This window comes from Podarcis cretensis (assembly GCF_951804945.1).
Source record: "Podarcis cretensis genome assembly, chromosome: 4".
NCBI classification, from domain to species: Eukaryota; Metazoa; Chordata; class Lepidosauria; order Squamata; family Lacertidae; genus Podarcis; species Podarcis cretensis.
In genome coordinates, this window is record NC_137173.1 from 39,233,988 (window position 1) to 39,260,743 (window position 26,756).

At 41.0% G+C, this 26,756-nt stretch overlaps 2 protein-coding genes across 9 annotated transcripts in view; one reads left to right on the plus strand and one right to left on the minus strand.

Moving 5' to 3' along the window:
- Nucleotides 1-2,993: 2,993 nt before the first annotated feature.
- LOC307215406 (TPA-induced transmembrane protein) overlaps nucleotides 2,994-26,756 on the plus strand; it is a 32,701-nt gene continuing 8,938 nt past the window's right edge. Inside the window, exons 1-6 of one of the 2 annotated variants that reach the window (XM_079974605.1) lie at nucleotides 2,994-3,229; nucleotides 7,037-7,302; nucleotides 9,230-9,353; nucleotides 11,129-11,286; nucleotides 13,216-13,286; nucleotides 14,624-14,823. In XM_079974605.1, the coding sequence (XP_079830731.1) occupies nucleotides 7,216-7,302; nucleotides 9,230-9,353; nucleotides 11,129-11,286; nucleotides 13,216-13,286; nucleotides 14,624-14,823 (640 nt within the window). In that variant the 5' untranslated portion in view covers nucleotides 2,994-3,229; nucleotides 7,037-7,215. Of the gene's footprint in view, nucleotides 3,230-6,217; nucleotides 7,303-9,229; nucleotides 9,354-11,128; nucleotides 11,287-13,215; nucleotides 13,287-14,623; nucleotides 14,824-26,756 lie in introns of those variants that run through there. The other variant, XM_079974606.1, reaches the window with a different exon arrangement.
- On the minus strand, nucleotides 20,901-25,671 carry LOC307214527 (uncharacterized protein). Of its 7 annotated transcripts, none has more exons than XM_079973156.1 (6): nucleotides 25,467-25,671; nucleotides 25,014-25,102; nucleotides 23,794-23,840; nucleotides 23,010-23,044; nucleotides 22,218-22,262; nucleotides 20,901-21,692 (listed from the first exon to the last, which is right to left on the minus strand). In XM_079973156.1, exons 2-6 carry the CDS (start codon nucleotides 25,037-25,039, stop codon nucleotides 21,492-21,494), a joined length of 354 nt encoding a protein of 117 aa, XP_079829282.1. In that variant the 5' UTR covers nucleotides 25,040-25,102; nucleotides 25,467-25,671; the 3' UTR covers nucleotides 20,901-21,491. The 7 variants fall into 7 exon arrangements, 6 of the variants coding, with proteins under 6 accessions (XP_079829282.1, XP_079829281.1, XP_079829280.1 ...); XM_079973155.1 differs by having other exon boundaries at nucleotides 23,794-23,843; XM_079973154.1 differs by lacking the exon at nucleotides 25,014-25,102 and having other exon boundaries at nucleotides 23,794-23,843.

Sequence of the window (26,756 nt, forward strand, 5' to 3'; positions counted from 1 at the left end):
ATTATGGTATCCTCCCAAGTAAACATAAAGGATACCATGGGCAAATTTGCATCGAGAGAAACTAAGATGTAATGTTCAGTAGATAGTGATGATTCAGAAGAAATTATATGCCACCTTTCATTTCAAGAAGATTCCCATTGCTTTTACAAACAAATAAAAGCCAACAGCAAAATAATGAGTATAAATACAGCTAGTCAAGATCAAAATACACAATAAAACAACTTCATCAAAACATCCATTAATTAAAATGTGCAGCAAACAAACCCATTAAAACATTGTAACAGTTACACTAGTTAAAAGAACAATCAAAAAAAGAGGTTCTTTTTTTATGATAATTTTTATTATTATACATTTTATAAAATTCCCTCCAATTCTTCGTTCAATCCCGCATACAACAAATCATAGTTATTTTTTTGACTTCCTTCAACGTCTCTGACAATCATCCGTGGTTACACCTTTAATACACATTCCCTTCTTTCGTATTGCCATTTTTCCTCCTTACTCCTATTATTTCTCATAAACAATACTTATTTTCTTTTTTTACAGTGCCTCTTTAAATCCCGCTAGCGTTGTATTCACACCACATATATTTTTCAGATAATCCACAAAATTCCCCCAGTCTTCGATGAACTTTTGATCTTTAGTATATCTAATTTTCCCAGTTAATTTGTCCAGTTCTGCATAGTCTGTCATTTTTAGTCTCCATTCTTCTATCGTCGGTATTTCCTCTTGTTTCCACTTCTGAGCCAACAGGATTCTGGCTGCCGTTACCGCATACTGGAAAAGCTTACAGTCCTTTCTTCTGATGTCCTTTCCTACCATACCTAAAAGAAAAGCTTCGGGTTTTTTCACAAAAGTATATCTTAACATTTTTTTCAACTCATTATATATCATTTCCCAAAAACTTTTCACTTTCTTACATTCCCACCACTGATGAAAGAATGTCCCTTCCTTGTCTTTACACTTCCAACATTTGTTATCAACCTTATACATCTTTGCTAATTTTACAGGTGTCATATACCATCTATAAAACATTTTCATCACATTCTCCTTCAGTGTGATACATGCTGTAAATTTTAAATGCTCTTTCCACAGTTTTTCCCAATCTTCAAATTGAATATTGTACCCAAAATCCTTTGCCCACTGTATCATTACCGATTTGACCTCTTCATCTTTCGTATTCCATTCCAGCAATATCTTATACATTTTTGACAGAATTTTATACTCATTATTTATAATGTCCTTTTGGAAATTTGATTCCCTTTCTACATAACCCTTTTCCTTCAGATCTTTTTTAAATATTTCATTAACTTGGTAATGGTGCAACCAATCATAAACTAAATCTTTAACTTGTTCATATGGCTTCAGTTTCCATTTTCCTCCCTCATTAACTATCAGTTCCCCATAAGTGGCCCATTTATTTCTCATATTGATCTTCTTCACAGTTATTACCTCTAACGGGGACAGCCAGTGTGGAACTTTTGGTTCCAGTATATTCTTGTATCTCTCCCAAACCTCTATTAGTGAACCCCTGAAGATGTGGTTTCCAAATCCTTTATGAACCCTTTTTTTGTCACACCAAAGATACGCGTGCCACCCAAATCTGTTATCAAATCCTTCAAGATCTAATAATTCATTATTTTCTAACTTTATCCATTCTTTTAACCAGCATAGACAGGCTGCTTCATAATATAGTCTCATATCTGGCAGGGCGAAGCCTCCTCTTTCTTTTACATCCGTCAGTAATTTAAATTTTATTCTAGGCTTCTTCCCCTGCCAGATATACCTTGAAATCACTTTTTGCCATTCTTTAAAAATTCTTGTACCCTTTAATATGGGTAAGGTCTGAAATAGGAATAACATCTTTGGTACAAAAGAAGAGGTTCTATTTAGGAGATCTGGGGAATATTTGCTTAAGCAGGTATGACTTTGAGAGTCAGTGGAATGGTAATATTTCAGGAGGAAGAGAAATCCACAACACTGGTATCACCAGTGAAAAAGCCCACTACCATGTTACCATGAGCCAAAATCATTAGGTCATGGCAAATATAATCAGGTTTCATTTGTTGATCTAAACGTCTTTGCTGGTCTTTCGGGTAACCCTGTTGCAAAGTTGCTTTAAATGCAAGTAACAGGATTTTTAAAGTGGTTTGGTTTTAATAGGCAGCCAGTGGAGATCCTTCAGCAATGGTGTGTGACATGTACCACCTGGGCTTCATTATTCTGCACCAGCCACAGTCTGCCCCAGGCAAAAGGGAAGCCCCACATAGAACACATTGCAATAGACTAAACATAAAGACACCAACACATGTGCCACACATGTGACTGCATTATTCCTGACTGGGAAATGACACAGTTGGCACACCGGCCGAAGCTTCTCCATGGAGGCCACCGGAACCCCCATGGACAGCGGTGATTTCAAAAGCACCTCTAAACAGTTGAACAGTCAATGTTTCCAAATGAACGCATGACCTACCTATCTTCCAAGGCTGGTGTTGGGGGGAAAAAACAGTTTTTCAGTTGGTGATAGGGCTAATGTAAGTGAAACAGTCTGATTTTTTTTTTTTTTTTTGAGATGGAAGTTACTCTGGGGAATTCAAAGGGCTTATACAATAAGTACTTATACAATAAGTATGGCTAATCTGTAGTCTTCCATATACTGTTGGACTCACATCAGTTCTAGCTTTCGGAGGGTCAAAGGTTACCTGACCTTGTTATACAGGCTGCCTAAGTATCTGCTTGTTCCTCTACATTCAACTTGTTAAAATAAAATAAAATCAAGCATTACGGGAGCACTACATGACTTGTCAACATTAACCTTGTAAACACCTGCCACTGTGACTTCCTTCTGCTCAGGAAGTGGTGAGTACGAAAAATGTAGAGCCGTAACATAGCAATAAACAACAGATGAGCGATATACTAAATTATACTGAAGCTAAAGAACCGTGAATGAACTCTGGACATCCGGGTTATGTGGAAAAGTGAAGCAACACATTAGCACAGTTAATGATTCATCTGCAGTTTCACCTCCTGAGTGATAACAGAGAATATTCCCACATTCTCCCCTGTCTGGTTAAGAAAGAGCCAATGGAGAGTGAAAGGGACTAAACATTAAAAGAAAACAAGAGAAAATTCCGTTGGAAAGATAATGGGTTCCAGGCACACATTAAAAGATTGCAGCTTCATAGTGAATTCAGAATTTCAGGCTACTGGACTGCATAAACTTAAGGTATGCATTTAGATTCTTCCTTTACATGTATACTCAAATAAATGTGATGACAAATGCTTTTTTTATTTTTAAAAATATCCCTGTGTTTTGTCAATTTTCCCTTTTGCTTAACTTGACCTATTTTGTCTAATTCAATATAGTACAGCTTTGATGCCCTAGGTAGTATTACATCTGCACAGCTCATTACTATAAACTCACATGTACACTCACACAGTGTTGTAGCCAAAGTCAGTGATACTCAGAGTGGGCCCACTGAAAGAAACAGGAATTTCAATGAACCTAGTCTGAATAGAACTTAGTTGGATACAACCCACCCACACAATATTGTGTGTTGTGAACTTGGGTAATTAACCTGAGTCATGGAAGGTGCTTTCCATGTGAAAATACCACTGTATCAGAATCTAGATTTGTCTGACAAAGCCTGAGAATCTTCTGGGAAGAGATGCAAGACATTTCTTGTTTAGATGAAAGCCAAAGATGCAGAAAAGTGACTTAAGTGTACTATGCAAAAAAGGACCAACAATGTAATCCTACTCACATTTACTCAGAAGTAAATCCCATTGAGTTCAATGGAACATACTCTTGGATAAGTGTGAATAGGGCTACAGCTTAAACTGTGTGCATTTTTAGTTAATATACACATTTCTACAAAGCATATTTCCCCGATACAATGCCTTTGTGTGTGTGTGTGTGTGTGTGTTAGTCCAATCCATTCTGAAAACACCCAGAGTTGGTAACGGTTTCTGGAGGAAACAGCATGAACATCCACATCAACAGCAACTATGTCATAGTTCTATTTGTTTTCTATACACACCATTCCTTCTGAGTCTGAACCTCAGAGAATAGCATCAGTCAGGAATCTAAAAGAAATAAATTATGTAATGAGTAAAATGTTATCCAGCTCTTTCAAATTCCAAAGTCTGCATTTGCTCCACAGGTACTTGGTGGTACTGGTTGTTGTTGTTTTGAAACTACAAATGTATCCCCAAAGATCTCCACAGGGCTTTTAAAGCTGTAAAACTTTAAGCCCTTTGGAGGAATTGAAATTAAAACTAATTTTGGTAAAAATCAAAAACAAAACAGAAACCTGTTGTATATGACATTTCTTACTGGGTTTATTTTAAATGGCTCTGACAGAATTTAAACTCCATGTTTCCTATTCAGCTTAAAGAGTAGTGTTGTCATTTTCAAACTGGGGCTTCTGTGGGAACAGAAAACTATTTACCATGAGTGGTGTAAATAAAATGTGCTCAGCTGGATGGCAATATAAAATGAATTGAGCAAAAAGTGACTCATATTCATTACATGAAAGGACTGGTTAACATCACTGTTCATTTTGGGATGGTCCACCATGTCCATGGTGAGAACAAACACAAATGCACTTAGGTCAATACTACACCTGCCATGGGATATCTAATGTTTCTCAGAAAGATGGTTGCAAATTCACCAGTGATCTGATTGAGCGGTGATCGTATTCATTCTCACAGGACCCCTGGAAAAGACCACCTGAAATGATCAAGATAACAGGAAGGGTATAGTGCAATCACATACATATTTGTGATTGCAGTATTGTAATTATACATAACATAATTGTTATATAATCAGTGCAACAGTGCACCCCAACTCTTGACAAAGAAGAAAAAGGTAGACTGACCACAAAAATTGCATTTCTCTTGGCCAGAAGGATAACTTCCTATTGCAAACCACCTTTACCCTGATGAAACCGTGCATGGGGCAGGACTTTCAAACCATTGCAATAATGAGGGTGAGGAAATCATAGAATTGTGGAGTTGGAAGGGATCCTCAGGAACATCTAGTCCAACCCTTTGCAATGCGGGAACACTTCCCTCAGCCGTACCTGAGTGGGCTTAAACCACCAAACTTCTGGTTAACAGCCAGACACACTGACCCATTGTGACCCATAGTTGTCCATGCTTCCTCCTGGTCTGCTGCTCTGAAATCATGTATCAGTAACAGGGCTACATGTTTGTATTTTGGTTGTAGGAACCGTCTAGTGGAGTCATGTGTGCAGCTGCACCCATTTGTATTTAGAATTCTTCATACACCCTTGTTCCCTGGCTGGTAGACTGGCCATGTAAGATTTATCGAAAAGAAAAGAAAAAGGAGGAATAAATGCATTATTAGAAGAGAGGAGGAAAGGTTTGTATTAGTGTGTGCTGATTTATATGTCTGAAATGATGCAAATTAAGAAATAATTCCTATAATTTAAACAGAAACGTGTCTCACTGTAGTATGGAAGACAAAGAACAGGTGACCCACATGGCTTTGGTGGTACCCAAAACTGACTGTTGGATAATTTCAAGTCATCCTCTGTTTCTTCATATCTTTAAAACTGGCTTAGGCTGGACAGAACTTTGGCTAGAGGACTGCTTGAAACATAGGCTTCTTCCCTGATAGCCTCACCGGCAGGTCAGGGCACTTTATGTTCAAACATACATTTAATATTGAGCTCAGTGGCATTTCTGATTACAATTCAAGGTGTTGGTGTTGACCTTTAAAGCCCTAAATGCCCTCGGCCCAGTATACCTGAAGGAGTGTCTCCACCCCCATCGTTCTGCCCAGACACAGGGGTCCAGCGCCAAGGGCCTTCTGGCAGTTCCCTCACTGCGAGAAGCAAAGCTACAGGGAACCAGGCAAAGGGCCTTCTCGGTAGTGGTGCCCGCCCTGTGGAACGCCCTCCCATCAGATGTCAAAGAGATAAACAACTACTTGACATTTAGAAGACATCTGAAGGCAGTCCTGTTCAGGGAAGTTTTTAATATGTGACATTTTAATGTATTTTTAATCTTTGTTGGAAGCCGCCCAGAGTGGCTGGGGAAGCCCAGCCAGATGGGTGGGGTACAAATAATAAATTACTTACTTACTTACTTACTTACTTACTTACTTACTTACTTATTTACTTACTTACTGCTGGGTGGACATACATTAAGTTTAGCTTGAACTAGTCACTGTGAAGATGTATAACTATAGTCTCAGATGACGTACCTTTACAGCCATAGAAACCAAGTGTGATATCTCAATAGTAATAAACAGACTCTAAAGTTGCAATAATAAACTCACTTACCCAGGAATAAATCCCACTGAAGTCAATGGGGCTTACTTCTAAGTAGACATGCAGAATATTGTGCTATGAACCCTTGCAACTGTACTCTAATTTTACAATTCTGCATTTGTTTATTCAGAGGTACTGTAAGTGCCATCATGTTTGATGTGACTCAAATAAGTCTGCATAGGAGTTCAGCCTTAATATTATATTTCATTCTTTCCCAGTTGGCTTAGTAGGTCCAAGTCTATATTTACAAAATTCCTTCAAAGAATTAATGATCAAATGTTCTTTGAAAATGCCAGGGTTCTCCTGGGCTCCTTCAGCCAAGACTCTTATCTAGATATATGTAGTTATTAGTCTAGCAATTAGCCACCGTCAGACAAAAGAAGCTTTGTATATAATTTGAATTTTTCCAGCTCTCACCTACAATCACGGTTTTTTGTGCTAGCGTTCTTTGATATCTAATAAGGCCATAACTGTCAAGGATCTAGTTTCATTCTTGTACAAGCATGAGCTTTTATTTGTCACTCCAGCAAGGGCTGGGCTGCCTCAGGTTATATTACCTGCTTGTGTCTGCAGAAGGCAGGCTTACCAAACTGGAAAATCCAGCCTTTCTTTGCACAACCCTCGAACGAGACTTTGCATTTCCCGAACGCTGATAAAACTGGGACTTCTCAACTTTTACGTATTGATTTTTCCAAGAGCTCACTTGAAATCTATTTTTTGTTTTTGTTTTGAAGCATTCCAGTCTATCGTCCTGTTTCAGGGGCACAGGATATGGGACACGGGAACAATAGAAACTTTTCGGCTCTGGCATGTTATCATCAGAAACATACCCAGGGCTGAAAATGCAGAGGAAGTTAGTTTTTCCTGCTCACATGTCCTGTGTTGAAAAGTTCTTCACAGGGAATAAGAAGCAATGAATGGCCATGAGACCATTGATTTACCAGCATTAAGCAATGAAGAACGGGAACATGAACCTCTTAATCCTGAAGCCCATAATGAGGTAAGCCACTGAATTATTCACTTTCTGTTTGGTAAAAGTGTGTTACTACAATTAACCTGCATTGTTTCAGAATAATAAAGAATTCTCTTGGGACAGGCTTTGACTTTAACAGTTTTAAAGGTGTGTGTGTGTGTGTGTGTGTGTGTGTGTGTGTGTGTTTCACACAGAGAAATTGGAAAATTCAGTGTGAAACACCCCCGTTTAACAGATACAACACCTGTTTCTCACTAAGAATACCAACTTATCAGTTTCAGGGGCGCAGCGATGCATGAATCAGCCAGTTTCAGTTTCTCTCACTTCCTCATTTTTCTAATCTTAATCTTGCCACATTTCCACATCAGTTTGCAACTTTTTAAAAAGTTGTCGTGAAAATTCACCAGCATTTGCGCATGTGTTCTCTTAATATACACATCCATGCGTTCAGTTTTATCTAATGTACACATTTTGGCAAGCGGTTTCTCAAAATATAATAGATTTTTGTGTGCTGTTTAACTTTGTTCCCCAATCCACAAAGTTGGCACATGTGTCACAATCTAGCTTCAATGAATTCCTGGCTTACTGAAGACCTTTGATTCAGTTGCATCCATTTCCCATTGACCTAACAAACAGTTAATCAGTAGATTTTAGCTTTTTGAGTGTGCAGTTTTGAGTACTCTACATATACTTTCCTGGACTGGAACCTTAAATGATTCACTCACAAACGACTGTGTTCTTACAATAATCATGTTGCCATGGTCATTTTTTAAACCCTTCATTACCAAAAAGTATTACATTTATGTATGTTATGTATATATGGTTTTCGACTAGTAAAACCAAGGTGGGTTGTGATTAGTTTACAATTAAGCCCTATGTATGTCTGCTCAGAAGCAAGAGCCAACAAGTTCAATGGGACAGGTAAATGTCTCTAAGGTTGCTGCCTTAAAAGGGTTATCACTCTCCCCCAGTCATTAACAGTTCTTGGGAGGGGGGGGGAGAATCTGCACATATATAAAAGATATATACTTTTACAAGTTCAGATATTAAAATTCAACATGCTAACAACAATCTCAGTTCTCAAAGTGTTGCTTCTTATAAAGCAAACAATAATACACAAACAAGATGTTGCTATCAGCAGGTTGAGGTGATCCCCAAGGCTTGCTGAAGTACAAACAAATCTGGGGGGGGGGGACACCTAACATGTTGGGAAGGCGGGAATCTGGTGAGAAGAGGGATGGAATGGAGTATTGTGGGGGAAGCAAACAATACGGTCAACAGTACAATGTGTGAACAGTGCACTCAGGCACTCAACACTGCAACATTTTATTGCAGGTCTCAGTTGTTAAAATAAAATGTTTAAATCTGCATGTGATTTATTCCTAGGTAGTCATGCAACATGTTGCAACTCTAATTTTAATGTGATGTGCTCACTATCATATTTATGGCGCAAGAACATGGATTTCAAAGGCTACAGCTATTGACACCTGAAACTGTTGTAACCCTATCGCTCTTTATTCTCAACAAAGAAGGTGCTGGTTTAAGCATGTATGCATATGATAGCAAACATCCTGCTTAGCAAACACAGATGTTTACTAAAGGTGTAACAGTTAGCTCTTCAAGCTAGGAACTTAGTATGACAGCTTCTACTTGTTGAGTTCCGAGCTCCAACATCTCCTTTTGGGGTTTCCAATATTGTTATAGACTTGGGGGTAAGAAGAATGATGCTCTTGAGATGTTGTTGGACTCCAACTCTTGTCAGTCCATCCAGCATGAGCAATGGCCAGGGATCATGGAAGCTGCAGTTCATCAACATCTAGAGGCATTGGTTACCTTGATCTACAAGGTCAAATCTAATACATGTGTGTTAGAATAATTCAATTAGAGATTGCTTTCAGTCTTTCACATAACTTATTAATGTATTCCCCCCCCTTTTACTCTTTTATTGTGACAGACGCCAGCCTACTTCAAGTCATGTTTTGAAACTGTTTTTTGGAAATGCAAGCTGTGGATGATTTTAACTTCCGCTTTTCTGGTGTTGATTCTTGTGACTATTCTAAGTTTAGTTTTCTATTCAGGTATGTACCCTTCTTCCAATATGAAATGACATCAAAGTTATGTAGGGAGAGCTACTCCCCACCATGGTCTCAAGTTACTTGTGACTAACAGGGCAGTCCTTATATGATGCCTACACCAAAGTAAGTCCTACTGAGTTCAATGGGCTTTACTTCCGGGTAAGTGGGTATAGGATTGAATCTGAATTCCCACGGAAAAGCAATAGGACTTAATGTAATCATCTAGATTGGGACTTCTATGGCAGCATACACACCATACCTTTTAAGGACACACATACCCAAGAATCCTGGGACTTATAGTTTATCCCCACAGAGCTACAATTTCCAGAACCCTTCGCAGGATTATTGGGGGGGGGGTGCTTTAAATGTAGAGTGTGTATACCGACAGTGTTTCTATGATAGTTCTGTGTGAGGAGGGGGTACTCCTGTGGATTAGAAATGGCACAGAATTTAAAACCAGCATTGCCCCTGCAGTTAGACATTTATCTGAAGACTTGGAATCAAGGCTCACCTCTGCCTTGAACTTCTTATGTGATCTTGGGCAATGTCTCCCACCTTTCTCCATCTATGAAAGAAAAATTAGGGTTCCTCCTCACAAAGCTGTTTTGACAGGCATAGGCAAACTCGCCCTCCAGATGTTTTGGGACTACAGATGTTTCAGCCTTCCAGATGTTTGGGACTACAGATGTTTTGACCCTCCAGATGTTTTGGGACTACACTGGTCCTGTTAGCTAGGGATGATGGGAGTCGTAGTCCCAAAACATCTGGAAGGCCGAGTTTGCCTATGCCTGTGTTTTGACTATGAGGCAAAACTGACAGAACATTCAAAATTTAACATGTTATAGTTGGTTTAGAAATGGTTTTCAGACTTATTCAGTTTTCAACACACTTTTATTTCTTTGTGGGTTATAGATCAACACTGAGAGTGAAACATGTTTATTACACATAAAACGGATAAGTGTTAAATTCCCCTCCTGAGCACTGTGATTCCAATCTGAACTTTCACCACAGCCGCTTTATTTATACAGAGCACATGATACTATTCATCCTATGCACTGTGTCTAGTTAGGTCCCAAGAGATAGCTGTGTCTGTATGCTTTGAAAGAGAGGCACAACCAGTGTCTGGGTATGCTAGCATTACTTCTGCTTTGAATTTGGCCCTGGGAGTAAATGTAAGCATGTCATCTGCATGTGTATTGAACATTCACTGAACTTTCAATTAAAAATGTAAAAGGGGGAGAGCGTGAAAGAGCCTAAATGTGTACAGACTGTACATATACTTAGAAAACTTTTCAAAGACAAGGTCACTGGTTTTATTTAGTTGCTTCACAGTTTTTCCATGCCTCTTTTTCAAGAATCTTGATCATGTGAATTGAATTTTCCATGTCCAGTTTGTATGCACATAGACTCATCTGTGCTTGAATGCAGGTATATGGCTGGGCATAAAGCCATTATTCTACTCTCTGCCCACCCACTGCTGTCCACAGGTACATGGGATGGAATGGGCTGTATTTGCAAGGTTCCTGCACTGAGCAGGAAGTTTGTCTAGATGTCCTCCAACTCTAATCTCCTATGATTTTGCAACAGCCCACAGCCCAAACCACAAACCACTGATCTTGGTTTAATGAAATTGAAATATAGACATGGGTTTCATCTCATTGAGAGGAAGGTGTTGTTGTTGTTGTTGTTGTTGTTGTTGTTTAGAATCACTATATGATGAAAAATATATTGGCTAGCTTGTGAGAGTTACTACAAATACTTTTTTTTTATTATTCTAGCAGTTTACATAGATGAAGATGACTACTGGGACCCAGAATCAGTAGCAAATGGCAGTCTTCATAATTTCACAGGGATATTAAAAATTCACTGTAATAATCCTGACCTGGAGCTCTCAGAATCAGCATTTAAGTTGATTTTGGAAAATCTGAGTAAGAGGGTAAGTTTTCCAGCTAAAGTCCCATGGTGGTATCCAGTGACATCATTGCACAAACTGAACAGTTTCTGGTGGTGCAACAGAACTCCCTTTACGTCTCTTCCTGTATTTATTCATTCTGCCACTTCATCCTGCATTGAGCAGTATATTGGACTGGATGACCTTCAAGGTCCTTTCTAACTCAAATGATCACATGATCTCACACATGAGCATATTTTCTGTCCCATTCTTATAAGGCACAAGAGCCTCATCCTTAGGAGATGGGTCATAGGTCAGTAACAGAGCATCTGTCATGCATGTGGAGAGTCCCAGGTTCAATCCCAGGCATCTCCAGATAGGGAAGAGAATTTCCCTCTGTCTGAAAGCCTGGTGAGTTACTGCCAGTCAATATAAGGAGGGAAAGATGGGAAAGTCATCTCCTCCACCCCATACAATCTCCAGGTAGGAAATTATCATGTGCAGTCATTCCTTGGAAGATTGTTTACACACACACACACACACACACACACACACACACTGTGCAGCCACAAAGCTGCTCTAAACAAACCAAAATATTTAAAAGGTTGAAGAAATAAGGAGGCAGCCCTAGGAGCAATCCCTAAGCACCTCCCTCCCTCTTGGTGAAAGTGGGTGGATTTGTCCACCCGTCAACAAACAAACATGGAGCCAGTTCTGGGGGAAATGAAATCTGTTCAGAATGGCTCTGTGGTGAGCCATCCATCCTTACTGCTGCTTGGGGTGGCAACAATCAGCCAAACAAGGTATCCCTCTCCATTTTGAATAGAATATTCCAATGACATCATTCTTATGTCATGATGTGTTGTCCAGGGGCACCAGCTCTATGGGGCCAAGGTATTGTGCCCCCCCAATATCTGCTAGGAGCCCCTCAGTGTTGAGGGGATGGAGGAGGCCCAGTGCTGAGCTGAGCATGGCACAGCTTCAGTGGCTGGCTCCTGAGTGCAAGAGAGGAGGAGCCACCAGCCATTGAAGCTGTGTCATGCTGGGACCCACACTCAGCCTCCTCCCAACGATGCTTGTTGTGCACATGAGCGCCGTGCACTAGCACCCCTCAATCTTGGGTGCAAGTCAGTGCCTCTGGTGTTGTCATTCCCAGGATCATTCTTGGGGGAAGAAAATGACTCCTCTCATTGCCCAAACAGGTCAGCTGCATCCCTTTCAGGAATGTCCCTGAGAATAATATGATGCAGTGACAATTGCACTAGGGCCTTCTAAGCTACACGAAGCCTGGTCTAACTGATGGTGGTATTTGCATTGTGCATATCGGTAATCCCTTGGGTAACCTAGTCAGAATGTTAAGACAACATTTCCCCCCTTAGAAAAGCAGGAAGGATTGCTACTTGGGAACTAGTTGGGAAACATAAGTGATAGGAAGGTGTACTTTTGCCTTCAAGGAAGGAAGGCAGGGTGTAATTTAGGCAAGCAAAATGTCAGAAGGAGACTTACTATTTATCTAAAGTAATTTGTAACTCTGTAGCTGACATTTCTGAAATGTTATAACCCATAATGTCACGGAGTGTCATGGAGAATAGCTAAACAATATCAATGCAATGTGCAATACAGGAACCAGTGTGGTGCAGTGGTTAGTGTGTTGGTCTAGGACCTGGAAGAGACCTGGGTTCATAGCCTTTGTTTGTTTGTTTGTTAAATTTTCATACCACCCTTCATCCAAAGATCACAGGACAGTTCACATCATAAAAATACAAAATGAAAAAACATGAAACCCAATGGTTGACCTTGGGCCAGTCACTGTCTCCCAACCTAACTTACTTTACAAGGTTGATGTGGGGAATAAACTAAGAGGATAAGAACCATGTACACCACACGGAGCTCCTTAGAAAGACATGAATGCAATAAATAAATAAATAAATAAATAAATAACATGTGTCAGTAATTAATGTCTTCTCTCTCAAGCTTACAGATGTATACAGTCATTCACCTGCACTTGGACGGTATTTCGTCATGGCTGAAGTTGTTTCCTTCAGGTAGGAAAGGGGAGTCAGCTTCAAGGATTCAGTTATGTGATTTAGAGCACCTGAAACTGAATGGGGGGGAAGTGTGTTGAGAAAATTTTAACACAGTCCATATTCGATTTCTTAAAATGTTCAGTCCACTTTTTTTTTAAATTGTTTCTTGGTGGCCCTGTTTTGGCTCTACTTTGTTCAGCACTCACCAACGTTGTAGGGTTACCATTTCCCCCAAAGTGAAAATCCGGACGGAGGCTTTTTTTTGTTGAAGTTGTTGAGCTTTTTTGGGAAACACCCCCTCATTTTTTTGTTAGCCCAACTTGCCATTTCAGCAAAAATCTGCCAGGATGCCATTTTTCTCAGTGATTCCTGTACGTCTCTGAGAAAACCCGGATGTATGACAGCCCTAACCTGTTGCTATTAAAGTACAGTGGTACCTCAGGTTACATACACTTCACGTTATGTACACTTCAGGTTACAGACTCCGCTAACCCAGAAATAGTACCTCAGGTTAAGAACTTTGCTTCAGGATGAGAACAGAAATCATGCTCCGGCAGCGCAGCAGCAGTAGGAGGCCCCATTAGCTAAAGTGGTGCTTCAGGTTAAGAACAGTTTCAGGTTAAGAACGGACCTCCAGAACGAATTAAGTACGGTACTTTACCCGAGGTACCACTGTATTAAGAATGGCCGATGCAATATCAGTCTACCCAGCAAGCTACATTCATTCCTCTCCACAATGATTAAGGGTGCAGGAGCCCTACAATATAGCTTTGGGGCTTTAAGAAGTTGTTGGTACACACTCCCAGTGAGATTTTTTTTTTAAAAAAGCCACTCCAACATGAAACAGCTTTGGCCCAGTATACCTGAAGGAGTGTCTACACCCGCATCATTCAGCCCAGACACTGAGGTCCAGCGCTGAGGACCTTCTGGTGGTTCCTTCACTGTGAGAAGTGAGGTTACAGGGAACCAGGCAGAGGGCCTTTTCGGTGGTGGCACCCGCCCTGTGGAACACCTTCCCATCAGATGTCAAGGAAATAAACAACTACCAGACTTTTAAAAGACACCTGAAGGAACCCTGTTCAGTGAAGCTTTTAATGTTTGGGCAGGGTTTAAATTCTTCTTCTTCTTCTTCTTCTTCTTCTTCTTCTTCTTCTTCTTCTTCTTCTTCTTCTTTTTCTTATACTGCCAGCTTACATTCCTTTGATGCAGAGGAGAACACCCCAGTCTTTCTTTGTTTTTTGCTCCCAAATGTGCATTTATCACATTGCCTCATGAAGTGTATCAAAAGTAGGGGGAAGAATAGCTGTATAACCCAATGACTTCTCATCCCCACAATGTTTCTTTCCTTCTTACAGTAAAGAAAACAACTCAGCATCCTACCTTTTATGGTTCACAGTGCCGCCTGAGACTGAAGAGTTTATGAAGTCTAGAATGAGTGAAGGGTTTGTGATGAATATTTTAAGGCAAAATATTTATGACAAGGAAGAAATGGATGGGCTGAATATACCTGATTGCACAAACATGACGCTTGATCCAACTTCCCTTTCAGTAACGCGTAAGTACCTCATGCAATGAAGAACTGTACTCTTTATTTTTAAAAGTGTGAATTTTCTAGAAAGGGTATTTAGTGAATGAACCTCTCTGTAATATTTCACTCCCGTAGCATACACCCAGGGAAGTTATCTGATTAGCACAATAACTTACACCCTTTCCTCATGTGCCTCCTCCAACCCTAATCTGTTCTGGGGTGTCTTCCAAGCTTCTGGAGAAAATTTGAAGGTGGGGATGCAGGGAAAGGAAGATCTGTTGTGCTGGCATGCATTCTTGTGCCAATGGAACAACTTTGCTCTATGCAACCTTATATGCAGATTCTGTGAATATTCTGATTCCCTTACTGTTGTATAATTCCCAGAGTATAAAACAACAGTACAGTCACACCTTGGTTTTCGAATAGCTTAGTTCTCGAATGTTTTGGCTCCTGAACACTGCAAACCCGGAAGTGACTGTTTTGGTTTGCAAACTATTTTTGGAAGCCGAATGCCCAATGGGGCTTCCACGGCTTACGATTGGCTGCAGGAAGCTGCACTTTGGTTTCCGAACATTTTGGAAGTCGAACGGACTTCCGGAACGGGTTCCATTTGACTTCCAAGGTACGACTGTATTGTCATTGGTTTTACATAGTGGAGTTAATAACCACTTGCTTAACCTGCTCAAACAAGCGCAGCCCCTAAGATTCTTTTGAGGGAAGGCATGGCTGTTTACGTGGTATAACAGTGCTTTAAATGTACAGTGTGGATGTGGCCTTTATGTCTGATCAAATATTGCATAGATAATAACTTTATGATCCAGAAATAGGCTGTGTGTGTATGTGTTGTGTGTGTGTGTGTGTGTGTGTGTGTGTGTGTGTGTGTATGGCACATATATAACAGTTGATTATATGTTTGTATATTTGTGGGTGGGTGTAAATTAGAGAAGATAAATTAGGGGAGATGTGCCAATCAGTTATTAGTTTTAGCAATTGTATTCTTTCTTCTTCTCAAAAGTAATAATATTATTGTTTCTAAAGAAATACAGACTGGCGAATAGTACGAGGAAGTGTGAATAGTAAGCGGTGGAGCTCCAAAATGTCATCAGAGGAAGCGTCATATATAGAAACAAGGACATCTTGTTCAATGAACTATGGATCATTTCCAGCATGTCCTCAGTACTTTTACTGAAATCAAGAACGTCAGGAGAATATGACTGCATCAGTCAAGTGGATAAGATGGTGGCCCCTGGCAATGTTACAGATGCCTGTTTAGAAGAACATATGAGTTTGTTGGACTATCTGACCACAACCAAATCTGGTTGTTTGAAGCTTGATGAAAGGAGAGTTCCAGAACATAGACACATAAGGCTTCATTCAAGCTTGAGCTGCTCCTTAGTATCATGAACCCAAAGTTAGTAAGGGATCATTCTGAAAGCCATTTTGGTTTCTCAGATATGAAAGTCTTTCCAAGTTTCTCAGCAGACTGCTGAACTGTGCGTATTAAGATGTCCAGACTCATGTTTTATGGTGGGTGTGTTATGACACTATAAGAGTGTTTTAGTGGTGGATATATTCTGATTTGTTAGTTGCTCTGTTATTCTTGCATCCACATTACTGCTGCCTGGAGGGGTCTATAATGTGACAAAATCTGGACAAAAAACCCCAAACATTTGTGTGGTATGAAAAGTTACAGGATAAACTCTGGTTGACAATGAAGTAGTATGACCACCCCAAAACATGTGCAGGCATAAATAGTATGGTAAGCAGGATCATGTGTGATCCAATAGCATCAGAGGCATAAATCATCATGAATGTGCAATGAAAGGGACATCTAGAGGGACACAAATAGAAACAAAAGCTCAGTTGTTGTATAATAAAATGATTGTGCTAAAATGCCTTAAATGTTAAGCAACAAAGTTCTATTTTTTTAATTAACCAATTTTTTTTTATGTCGGTTGCTTCATTTCCCTCTTATGGTGGATGAAATGTGCCATCAGTACAGTATGCTTGTTTCAAAACCCTGGAGTGAGAATCTGTGTGTTTAGTGAATGGACAAAGCAAACCATATAGGCCCTACAAGGATAGTTTTGTTTTCTGAAATCTGAATTCTCCTCCGTTGCATCTAATGGCAAGAAGTTGCAAACCCTGGGAGCTGACGCTGAGAAGGTCCACTCAAATTCCCACCAAACATGCTTGAGAAGTTGAAATGTATAATATCTTTAAGATATTAAGATGCAAGGAAACTCATATCAGGGAATAGTTAGTCAGATATATTAATTTTGATAGATCGTAATCAGCACTTTGAATTGTGCCTGTAAACAGGTTGGTGGTCACTGAAGCTGCTACAACATGACATGAGAGGTATATGCTTCCTATCACTGGCCTTGGTCAATAGTCTGAGTGTAATATTCTGATACAGCTGGAGTTCCTGAACACTCTTGAATGGCAAGCCCAGAGATGTAACTAAGGCAGGTCTCACTGAATCCAGATCTGACATTTTGAGGAACAGAAGCAGTGGCAGATACCTGTATAAAATCACTCCAGACACTGGAGGAGGAACAGGGTTGGGGTGGGGGGAGTGCACCATCCCTGGCACCATCGGGGAGGGGGTTACCATTGCGGCCACCCTCCAGACATGCACCATGCACCCCCACTGCACCGGGTACCACGCCCCCACAGGTGACGTACCATGCCCCCAGGACGCATGTCACGCTCCTCACGGGCGACGTGCTGTGCCACCGTGCCACCGTGCCATGCGCCCCTCCCCACAGGGTGGTGTGCCACGCCCCCAGGATGCGCATCACACCCCCAGGATATGCACCAGCCATTCCCTTGCCTGCTCTCCGCCCCCGGTGCCGGAGCATACAGCTTTGCCACTGACTCCAGGCAACTTCTGATACCTGGGTAGCCAGTTTCAGGGCTGAATCCAGGAGTGCGCCCAAACTACAAACCTGAGTCTTCAGAGGAAGTGCAACCCTATTCAAGATAGGCTGAGCCCCTCTTCTCTGGTCTGCCTTATTACTGACCAGAAGCACCTCTAACTCTCCTAGATAAAGCTTCAGTTTGTTCATTCACATCCATAAGATCAGACACTGAGGACTTCACATGACACTAAATACATGTTTGTATTTACTGTGCTGGCTTTTTCAAAATGCAAATTATATCAGTGGTGCTGATAATTAATGGTATCAGAGCTTTCATGTGGGGAAGGATTTAACTCTTTCCTCCTGAGGAAAACCCCTCTTCTGGTGTCAGTAATGCTTTGGTAGGAAAAGCCCCATTAGCTCCAATGGGGGATTTCCTACCAATACAAATGTTTGCTTCAGTGGAGGGTTTTTCCTCAGAACTGCAACAGGTGGCTAAGGAGTTAAATCACTCTTCTCTACCTGCTTTATGGCGATAATTATGCTATTTGCATTATTTTTTTTAAGAAACCTCTACATTTTCAATGCAAAGCCATATTTAATGTCATGCATAGCTGGAGTTTGATTCAGAACTTGAACAGCTCCCTTGGATTTAGATGGAAAGAGAAGGAGATGGTTCTGGGTTGCATCCAACATAGTGTGTTTGGTGTTCTACTCATGGAACAGGGCTTACCCTTCCTCTCCTTTCCTGCCTCCCCCCAATCTGCTCTGGGGCAGATTATGAGGGTGTACAAGGAACTGTAGGGATAGACAGCAGAATGAACCCTCATTGTGCAAGTGGGATGGCTGTGTTGGAGCCAACCCAATGAACTTCAAACCTCCAATGACCTCACCTAGAAATATCATGTATGTGTTAAATATCATGAGGGACAAGATGGATCATAGGCAACAGGAGTTTCCCCAGTATTCCTGTCTGAAACTACCCTTCTGAGAATGACTAGAGCCACCTTAACAGGGATATGTTCATAATTAACAAATCACAGTATTAAAGAAAACCAACAAGGAATTCTTATGAAGGGATCCCAGGAGAGGAATCAGTAGGTGTTAGTTTCTTTATTCAATAGATTTGTAGCTCATTGTTCAATGTGAATAATTTCCAGGGTGGTTTACAGTGACAGCTCAAGGCCCATCACAATCATCAGTCACCACACTGTGACATTTAAAGAGAGAAAACACCTTTTTTTTATTTCTTCAAAGTTTATTTCAGATGAGGAAGTACCCCAAATTAGGAGAAGCCCAGGAGACAGACCCTCACGGCCAAGCAAACTCTTAGATAGGTTTCCATGATTCTGTGGAACTTCCTCCCAGTTAAGATTAAGCAGGGGCCCTCACCATTCAACTTCAGGAGCCTGACAAATACCTTTCTTTTTCAGCAGGCATTTTTCTGGGAGCTTTCTGCTTTTATGATTACTTTTGATTGCTTTCATCCAATGTATAAATTTTAATAATTTTGGTGCACACTACTAGATACTTAGGTAATTGAGCAGCAGATAAATATGTCAAATAAAATAAAACTTGGCTACTTCTCTCCCATGCATTAAAACTCTGCTGTGTCCACTGAAGCCAACCAAATCCCAGACTGACCTAAATCAGCCCAATTCCATTTGGGATCTGGGATGTGATCAGATCCAGCCTTTGACTGACAGACCGTGGCAGTGGACACCAGCCACGCTGACCAAAGCTTTCTTTCCTTTCCACTCATCACCTTGAGCTTTATTGCTGCTGCTGCTGCTGCTGTTATTGTTGATGACCTACATTCACCATAACTGCCAGATAACAATATAAAAATGCAACAAGAAAACCAGGTAAAACAATTTAGAATCAAAAGAGCAGGAAAAATCCTAACCCAATATATATACCGTATTTTTCGCCCCATAGGGCGCACCGGCCCATAGGGCGCACCTAGTTTTTTTTTGGGGGGGGAATAAACCAGGTTGGGGAATCCAAACCAGGTCGGGGAGCAGCGGGATGGCGGTGCTCCGCCTCCGCGCTGTCCCACGAGCATGTGGGGCTGCCCGATATCTGCATGAAGCCCGGGGCGCGCTGTGCAGTGCGCCCCAGGCTTCGGGATGCAGGCTGCTATCCGTAAGCCTTGGGAGCCCAACGGGAACTCCTGCGGAGTTCCCAAGGCTTGTGGAGAGCTTCCTGAAGCCTGGAGAGCGAAAGGGGTCGGTGCGCACCGACCCCTCTCGCTCTCCAGGCTTCAGCGAAAGCCTGCATTCGCCCCATAGGACGCACACACATTTCCCCTTCATTTTTGGAGGGGGGAAAGTGCATCCTATAGGGCGAAAAATATGGTATATATCTTTTGAAGGCATTGATTTAGATTCTCTCCCTATTCCCTATGAACCTTTCTCTGATGCCTCTGGATCTGTGTGGATGTCATTATACAGTGGTACCTCAGTTTATGAACTTAATCCATTCCGGACATCCGTTCTTAAACCAAAGCCGTTCTTAAACCGAGGCACACTTTCCCTAATGGGGCCTCCCACTGCCGGTGCCCTTCCACCATTCGGCTTCCATTCGTAGACCAAGGTAAAGTTTGCTAACCAGAACACTACTTCTGGTTTTGCGGAGTTTGTAAACCAAATAGTTCATAAACAGGGCTGTTCTTAAACCAAGGTACCACTGTACTGCACTATGAAGGTCTTAAGGTCTTAATGACTACAACAGCAGTGCTTGGATGAGAGGGATGTTTATTGTTATCTATTTTGTAAAATTTATACACCACTTTATTATTATTTTTAAAAAACCTCAATTATCACTAACTACAATAATAATTGTGGGACGCAGGTGGCGCTGTGGGTTAAAGCCTCAGCACCTAGGGCTTGCCGATCGAAAGGTCGGCGGTTCGAATCCCTGCGGCGGGGTGCGCTCCCGCTGCTCGGTCCCAGCGCCTGCCAACCTAGCAGTTCGAAAGCACCTCCGGGTGCAAGTAGATAAATAGGGACCGCTTACCAGCGGGAAGGTAAACGGCGTTTCCGTGTGTGGCTCTGGCTCGCCAGAGCAGCGATGTCACGCTGGCCACGTGACCCGGAAGTGTCTCCGGACAGCGCTGGCCCTTGGCCTCTTAAGTGAGATGGGCACACAACCCCAGAGTCTGTCAAGACTGGCCCGTACGGGCAGGGGTACCTTTACCTTTACCTTACAATAATAATTAGTGATAAATAAATTGCTAAAATAAAATTATCACTAACACAGTAAACAGTAGATTTATCACAACAAAACTAACAACAATCATTTAAGATACTGGAAAAGTTAAAATAACAATAGACCAAAATTCGATTAAAACCCACCCCAGCTTTCTAAACATCTGGGTAGGCTGGTCTGGACAAAAATGCTCTTAGCAGGTGCAAAAAGGAGTACAATGAAGGGGTCCTTCCTGATATCAACAGACAGGGAGTTCCAAAGTGGAGGTGCTGCCACATGAAAAGATCGAGTTCTTACAAATGCAGAACAAGTATCATTTGACACCTGCAGCCATGTCAGTTCCACTGCAGTTGAGTGGTCATATATGAGGGGAGGAAATCTCATAGGTAAACTGAAGTTGTTAAGGGCTTTATATACTAATAGCAACACCTTGAACTTGGCCCAGTAGCAAACTGGCAACCAGTGCAGATCTCTGAGCACAGGTGCTTATGCAATGCATGTGTCACCACCACCCAAAATAACTTGAGGCACTATAGCTGATGTAGTAGGAAATATTTATGGCAATGAAATTTTCGTCATTATGCTACAAAATGTAATGTTTTCTTATCCCAAAGAGGAGAACTAATCTTTCACAACATCATCATAGTCACTGTTGTACTGGAAGCTGGAAGAGCTCACTCTTTTCGGAATAATGATGACATCTTCATAGATGGTGGTAGTGCTTGTTTTGTGTCCTTTAATGTCATTTCCTCTAATAATATGGTCAAGGGTAGCGTAGCATATTTCAGAGGGCTCTGCAGAGACTTTGTCATCAGTGTTCTCCTGGGAAGAAAGAAATCAACTTTAACAAAAAAAAATGCAGCTTTCAATTGTGTGTGGAGTCTGTAAATGAAATTATTCTGCCTAATACTGTTACCAATCATTGGTAGTGCAGCTAGAAACTGGATAATCTGTCAATTTTGGTCCCCCCCCCCAGTTTATCATTTTATCTATCTTAACTTCAGTTTTCCAGGTTTCCACACTTAGTCATGTTTGTTTGTTTTTAATGCAAAATAATTTGGCTTCGCCCTCCCTTGAAGAGTTTACTCCTCTACCCCAGTCACAAAATTGTTTGATGGGAGGGGTGCCATTAATTATTTACTCCCAACTTCATTTAGCCACTCTTTTTGAGGTATTATTGGACTCCCAGCAACTGTATACATGACCAGTAGCCAGGGGTGACTGGCTGGAGTTGGAGTCCTGTAACATCTGGAGTCCCTGTAAGTATTTAACTCCACACTTCAGTATCATGGATTTCAGCAGGGCTCAGTCACAAATATATTTTGTTGGTTTGTGCTTGGCATTCACCTGAGCATAATGAGATATGAGTCTCCCAGAATAACTCAGCCATTCCTATAACAACAAAAAATTCTCTCAGTGGTTACCTCTGCCGAACATTGTAAATTTTCCCAGTTCGTATGAGGCCATCAAGTTCACACAGAATTTATGACTCATCCTTTTGCAAAACCCAAACTTCTCTTTACACGCCTTTGCCTCAGAGCATGATACCAGAATAGGAACCAAATGGGACAAGAGAGTTCAGAACGCAAGTAAATAAATAATCCCTTGTTAGTGTAACACAATTATGCTCTAGCAGGGCCTCTTTTTCATTTATCAGCTTGACCTTAGGTATTACAATCTGCCAGTTTTCATATATGACTGAAAAGATATTGAAGCAACATTTTGTAAACCTAAAGAATTTGTTGTTTTTTAAAAAATATGATTTTTAATTATTTAACTCATGCATTTATATCTTGCCTTCTAGAGTAAACAGCAAAAGAGGCAGCTTTTACCAATTAATAAATACAATACGGCCTTGACCTGTGCTATGTTTAAAGCAGCATTGCTCCACTTTAAACAATCATGGCTTCCCCCAAGGCATCCTGTGGTTCATTAAGGGTAATGAGAGTTGCTAGGAGACCCCATTCCCTTTACAAAGCTACAATACTCAGGTTTCCTGCAAAGAGGGGTTTGCTTACTAGGAACGTAAAATGGGAAGGGTAATAACTATTGCCACTTTGAGCTCCTCAGAGGAAAAACAGGATATAAATATAAATAATAAACACAATCATGAAGAGGACAGGAAAAATATTTCAGTACCTCATCATGAACTGATGAAACGTCCTCAGCTTGTACTGGAAGAAGCAGCAGAAATAAGATTTGAGTGTAAAAATAACGATGACGACATTGAGGTAGGCATGAGAAACTACAGATATCATAGATCCTGCTCTGCTCAGCTGCATGGAAACATCAAGCATCTTCAAACTATTCACTTGATCAAATCCCTACTGCAGGAGTGTGCAGAAGGTAGATCAGGATCAAGTGGACAAGGCTTCCTGATTTTCAATAGCAACAACAAAATTACCTTTCCCCACCTAAATTAGGCAGCAGAAATAAGAAAAGCTTATGGTAGCTAGGAGTGGGCTTTTTTGAGAAAGATCACCTCATTTCTAATACTGAAAAAAACCCAAAGCCCTTTGCTCAGAGGCACCCTGTCCTTTAATTTGATCAGTTATGGTACACTCTAGTTTGTAGATCTTGGGGTTCTGGTAGATCTGAAAAGCCCGAAGTTCTGCTGCAGTGCTGTCATTTTCTGGAGACGGAGGTCACTTCTACACAGCCTGTTTATCAATATTTCATTCTGGTTTCCTTCGTTGCGTCAAGCGAATTGTGATCCGCACTTTCCTGTGCAATTTCCCATCATGTGGGGAAAGGCCAGTCTTTGGGGGAAAATGGGTTTGTTGTGCAAGACCTCCAAACCAAATTTAATTGCACAACCTGCCTTTGCCAGTGTGCGATTGAATGCCGCCCCAAACTAGCGATGCTCCAGAAGCCCCCCTAGCCAGGCTCTGCAATAGGCTTAAAGACGTAACTACTCACTCACTTCTGATGTGAAAGCATTTCTTTCTCCTCAGGCAGGGCAAAGGCTTTCTGCTGCAACATAAAAACCAGAGAAGCTGTTTGAGAATGGAGTTCAGCCACAGTGTACAAGTACTGTAAATGCTTTCCCCTTCTGAATATCTGTTCCCTACCTGAGATGGGAAGACCTCTCCCAGATCAGGGCAATAGCTGAGTGGTAGAGCATCTGCTTTGCATGCAGAAGGTTTCAGGTTCAATCCCAAACATCTCCAATAAGGGCTGGGAGAGTACTCTGCCTAAAACTCTTGGAAGGCCGCTGCTATTCATTGTAGGTAATTCTGAGCTAGATGGTCCGTATCAGTACAAAGCAGCTTCCTATTTCCCTTAGCACCCATTTCTCCAACTCCTTGTTTCATCTGGGTGTCTTACTAAGGCAGAGGCATGTCAAAAAGAGATAAACTGATCTTACATACAGAAACTCTTACATGAATGGGTGTGTGAAGTGATTCGCGGCACAGTAGCAAACATAAGATATTGGAATTGTCTTTCTTTCTTTGCATTGGTGTCCATTTTTATATGAAATAATACCCACACCCCATCTGGATATGAAATGGTCCTGCTAATAGGGAAAAGGGAAAGTTTCAGTATAATGAGGAGAGCCCACAACTCAACATAGGAAGCTACCTTATGATAATGAATTAATAGAAATAACGAATTAATAGAAAAATGCATAGAGTTCATGAAAGCCAAATTGGATGGCATCATCTAGTGGATGGAGGGCTTATCCCCAACACCTCAGCCTCATCCCAAGGAAGTCCAGCCTTAAGATGGTAGAACATCACAATCCTTCAGGTTTAGGATCCCTCTTCTGTACATCTAGCTTTGAGATCCTCAAGCATTATTTAACCCAGCCTTTTTCCCTGGCAGGGACTCAAGGTGGCTTACAGATAAAATAAGAACAGTTAAAACATAGAAAAAGAATAATTAAAAAAAACATTTAAACATTAATAGAATTAAAACTATATCTACATATCTATAGCTATATATTATAGATTAAAAGCATGTAGACATAGGATGCCAAGTATACAAGAAGCCTTGTCTCCTGACATCATTTTATAAGTACAGCTTTTATTAAACCATTGAAGAAGTTTGGTCCATTATCTGCTTGAACTGGGAAAGTCCAAGGTTAAATCTGGAACTGGGATAACCTGACTCCCCTCCCACTTGAAGTAACACTAGACATACCTTTCTTTGGTTCCTTTATTCCCCATCTCTTCTGTGAGAGTTTTCAACTTCCCCTTCCTTCCTTTTTTGAGTGTGTTATAGTAATTGCTCTGCCAATAACGTTAGAAGAGTGAAATCCCGTCAGAAGGTATAAACATTCTTTCACATGGTTTCCATAACAAAAACCAATAGAGTAAAATGACACAGCAAAGAAATTCCCCTTTTACATGACAGGTAGGTGTGCAGCTGCCAAAGAGATAAATGATGTCACTTCTTCAAAGTGATATGTCAGAACAGGCTAATTGTGGCTTTCTAGTAATGAGAGAGGAAAGACCCAGGTGATATGGCTGGGATTCTTTTTGGGGGTTCATCATGATTCATCATCTGACTTTCAATGTGCATCACCTTATCTCCAACTGAACATTTTGCCCACGTGATAAAATAGCATAAGAGAAGTTTGCTCATAAAACGTACCACACAATGTTGTTCCTCTTTCGTTTGCAAAGCAGCCTGATGTCCACCTCCTCATTTTTCATCCAGTGTCCCCAAGCACAAAAATAGAAATAAATCCTGGAAGAAGGTTTAAACAATCATCTTACAAAAACTGTGTTTTAAGGAAATAAATAAGAAGAAGTTGGTTTCTTGGGGATAAAGAACTGTGTGTACGGTAAACTTTTTGCTATCTTTTATAGCACATATCGTAAACTGACAACATGTGGTTTTGAAGTATGATGAATTATGCAGCCAAAGTGATTAGTAAAATGTTTCTTCTTTAGAATGCTGTGTCATGGATGTAACACTATTGACAGGGTTGCCATACGTTTAGGAATTCCAGGACATGTCTTCTTTTTGGAGTCCTACATGCCCACCCAGAGAGAATTTTACATTTTAAAGCAAATGTTCAGGATTTTTGGTTTTTAATTTTTTGGGGTGTGTGCAAGGGCAGCTCTGGTTCAGGTTCTGGCTCTGGCTTGGCTCTAAAAAAGTTCAGCAACTTTTTGTGTCCGGATTTTTACCCCTTGAAATATGGCAACCCTACCATTGACCTTGTCTGCTATGTATGAGACATCTTGGGTCTGTAGAACCAGCTGAGCATTGGAGTCCATAGAAGCTCAGGGTAAAACATGATTAAATTCAGTGCAATAAACAGTATTTGGTCTTACTAGTCTTTTGGTGTCTGGCCTACGAGGAGCTTATGCTGTTGTAGGAACATAGGAAGCTCCCTTATACAGAGTCAGAACATTGGTCTATATAGCTCAGTACTGTCTACACTGGAAGCTGCTCTTCAGGCAAGGTTTTCTTCCAGCCCTACCTGGAAATGTTGGAGTTGAACCTGAGCAGCATACAAAGCAGGTGCTCTACCTGAGATATGGCCCTTCCCTGGTAGAATCTCACACTAACTTGGGCGTATAAAGGCTAAGAAAGTGCAAGGCTAATTGGCTGGTCATCTGTCCCCACAATTAAATATGTGAGCACTCATGGTGAAAGGGGCCAAGCAGGGGTAGCCAACACAGTGCCCTCCAGATGCTGCTGAACTACAGTTCCCATCACCCCTGGCCATTGGCCATGCAAGCTGCGGTTGATGGGTGCTGGAGTCCAAGAACATCGAGAGAGCATCACCTGGCTATCCTTGGGCTAAAGTCTTGAGCCAATGCATTGCCCGAGGATAGCATTAAAAGATTTTAGTTGGTATTTTAAAAAATGATTTTTAGATGTCCTTTATTCTTTTTGAAGGTTTTAAATAGGTTTTTTATTTTTAATTAT

What these genes read in the sequence shown, in the direction of transcription:
- LOC307214527 (XM_079973154.1), bottom strand. Translation starts at nt 25,528, where the DNA reads ATGAAAAATGAGGAGGTGGACATCAGGCTGCTTTGCAAACGAAAGAGG. An exon ending in AAGAGGAACAACATTGTGTG is followed by an intron (nt 23,844 to 25,466) that starts GTACGTTTTATG and finishes TTTATGTTGCAG; the next exon opens with CAGAAAGCCTTTGCCCTGCC. An exon ending in TTTCATCAGTTCATGATGAG is followed by an intron (nt 22,263 to 23,009) that starts GTACTGAAATAT and finishes TTGTTGTTATAG; the next exon opens with GAATGGCTGAGTTATTCTGG.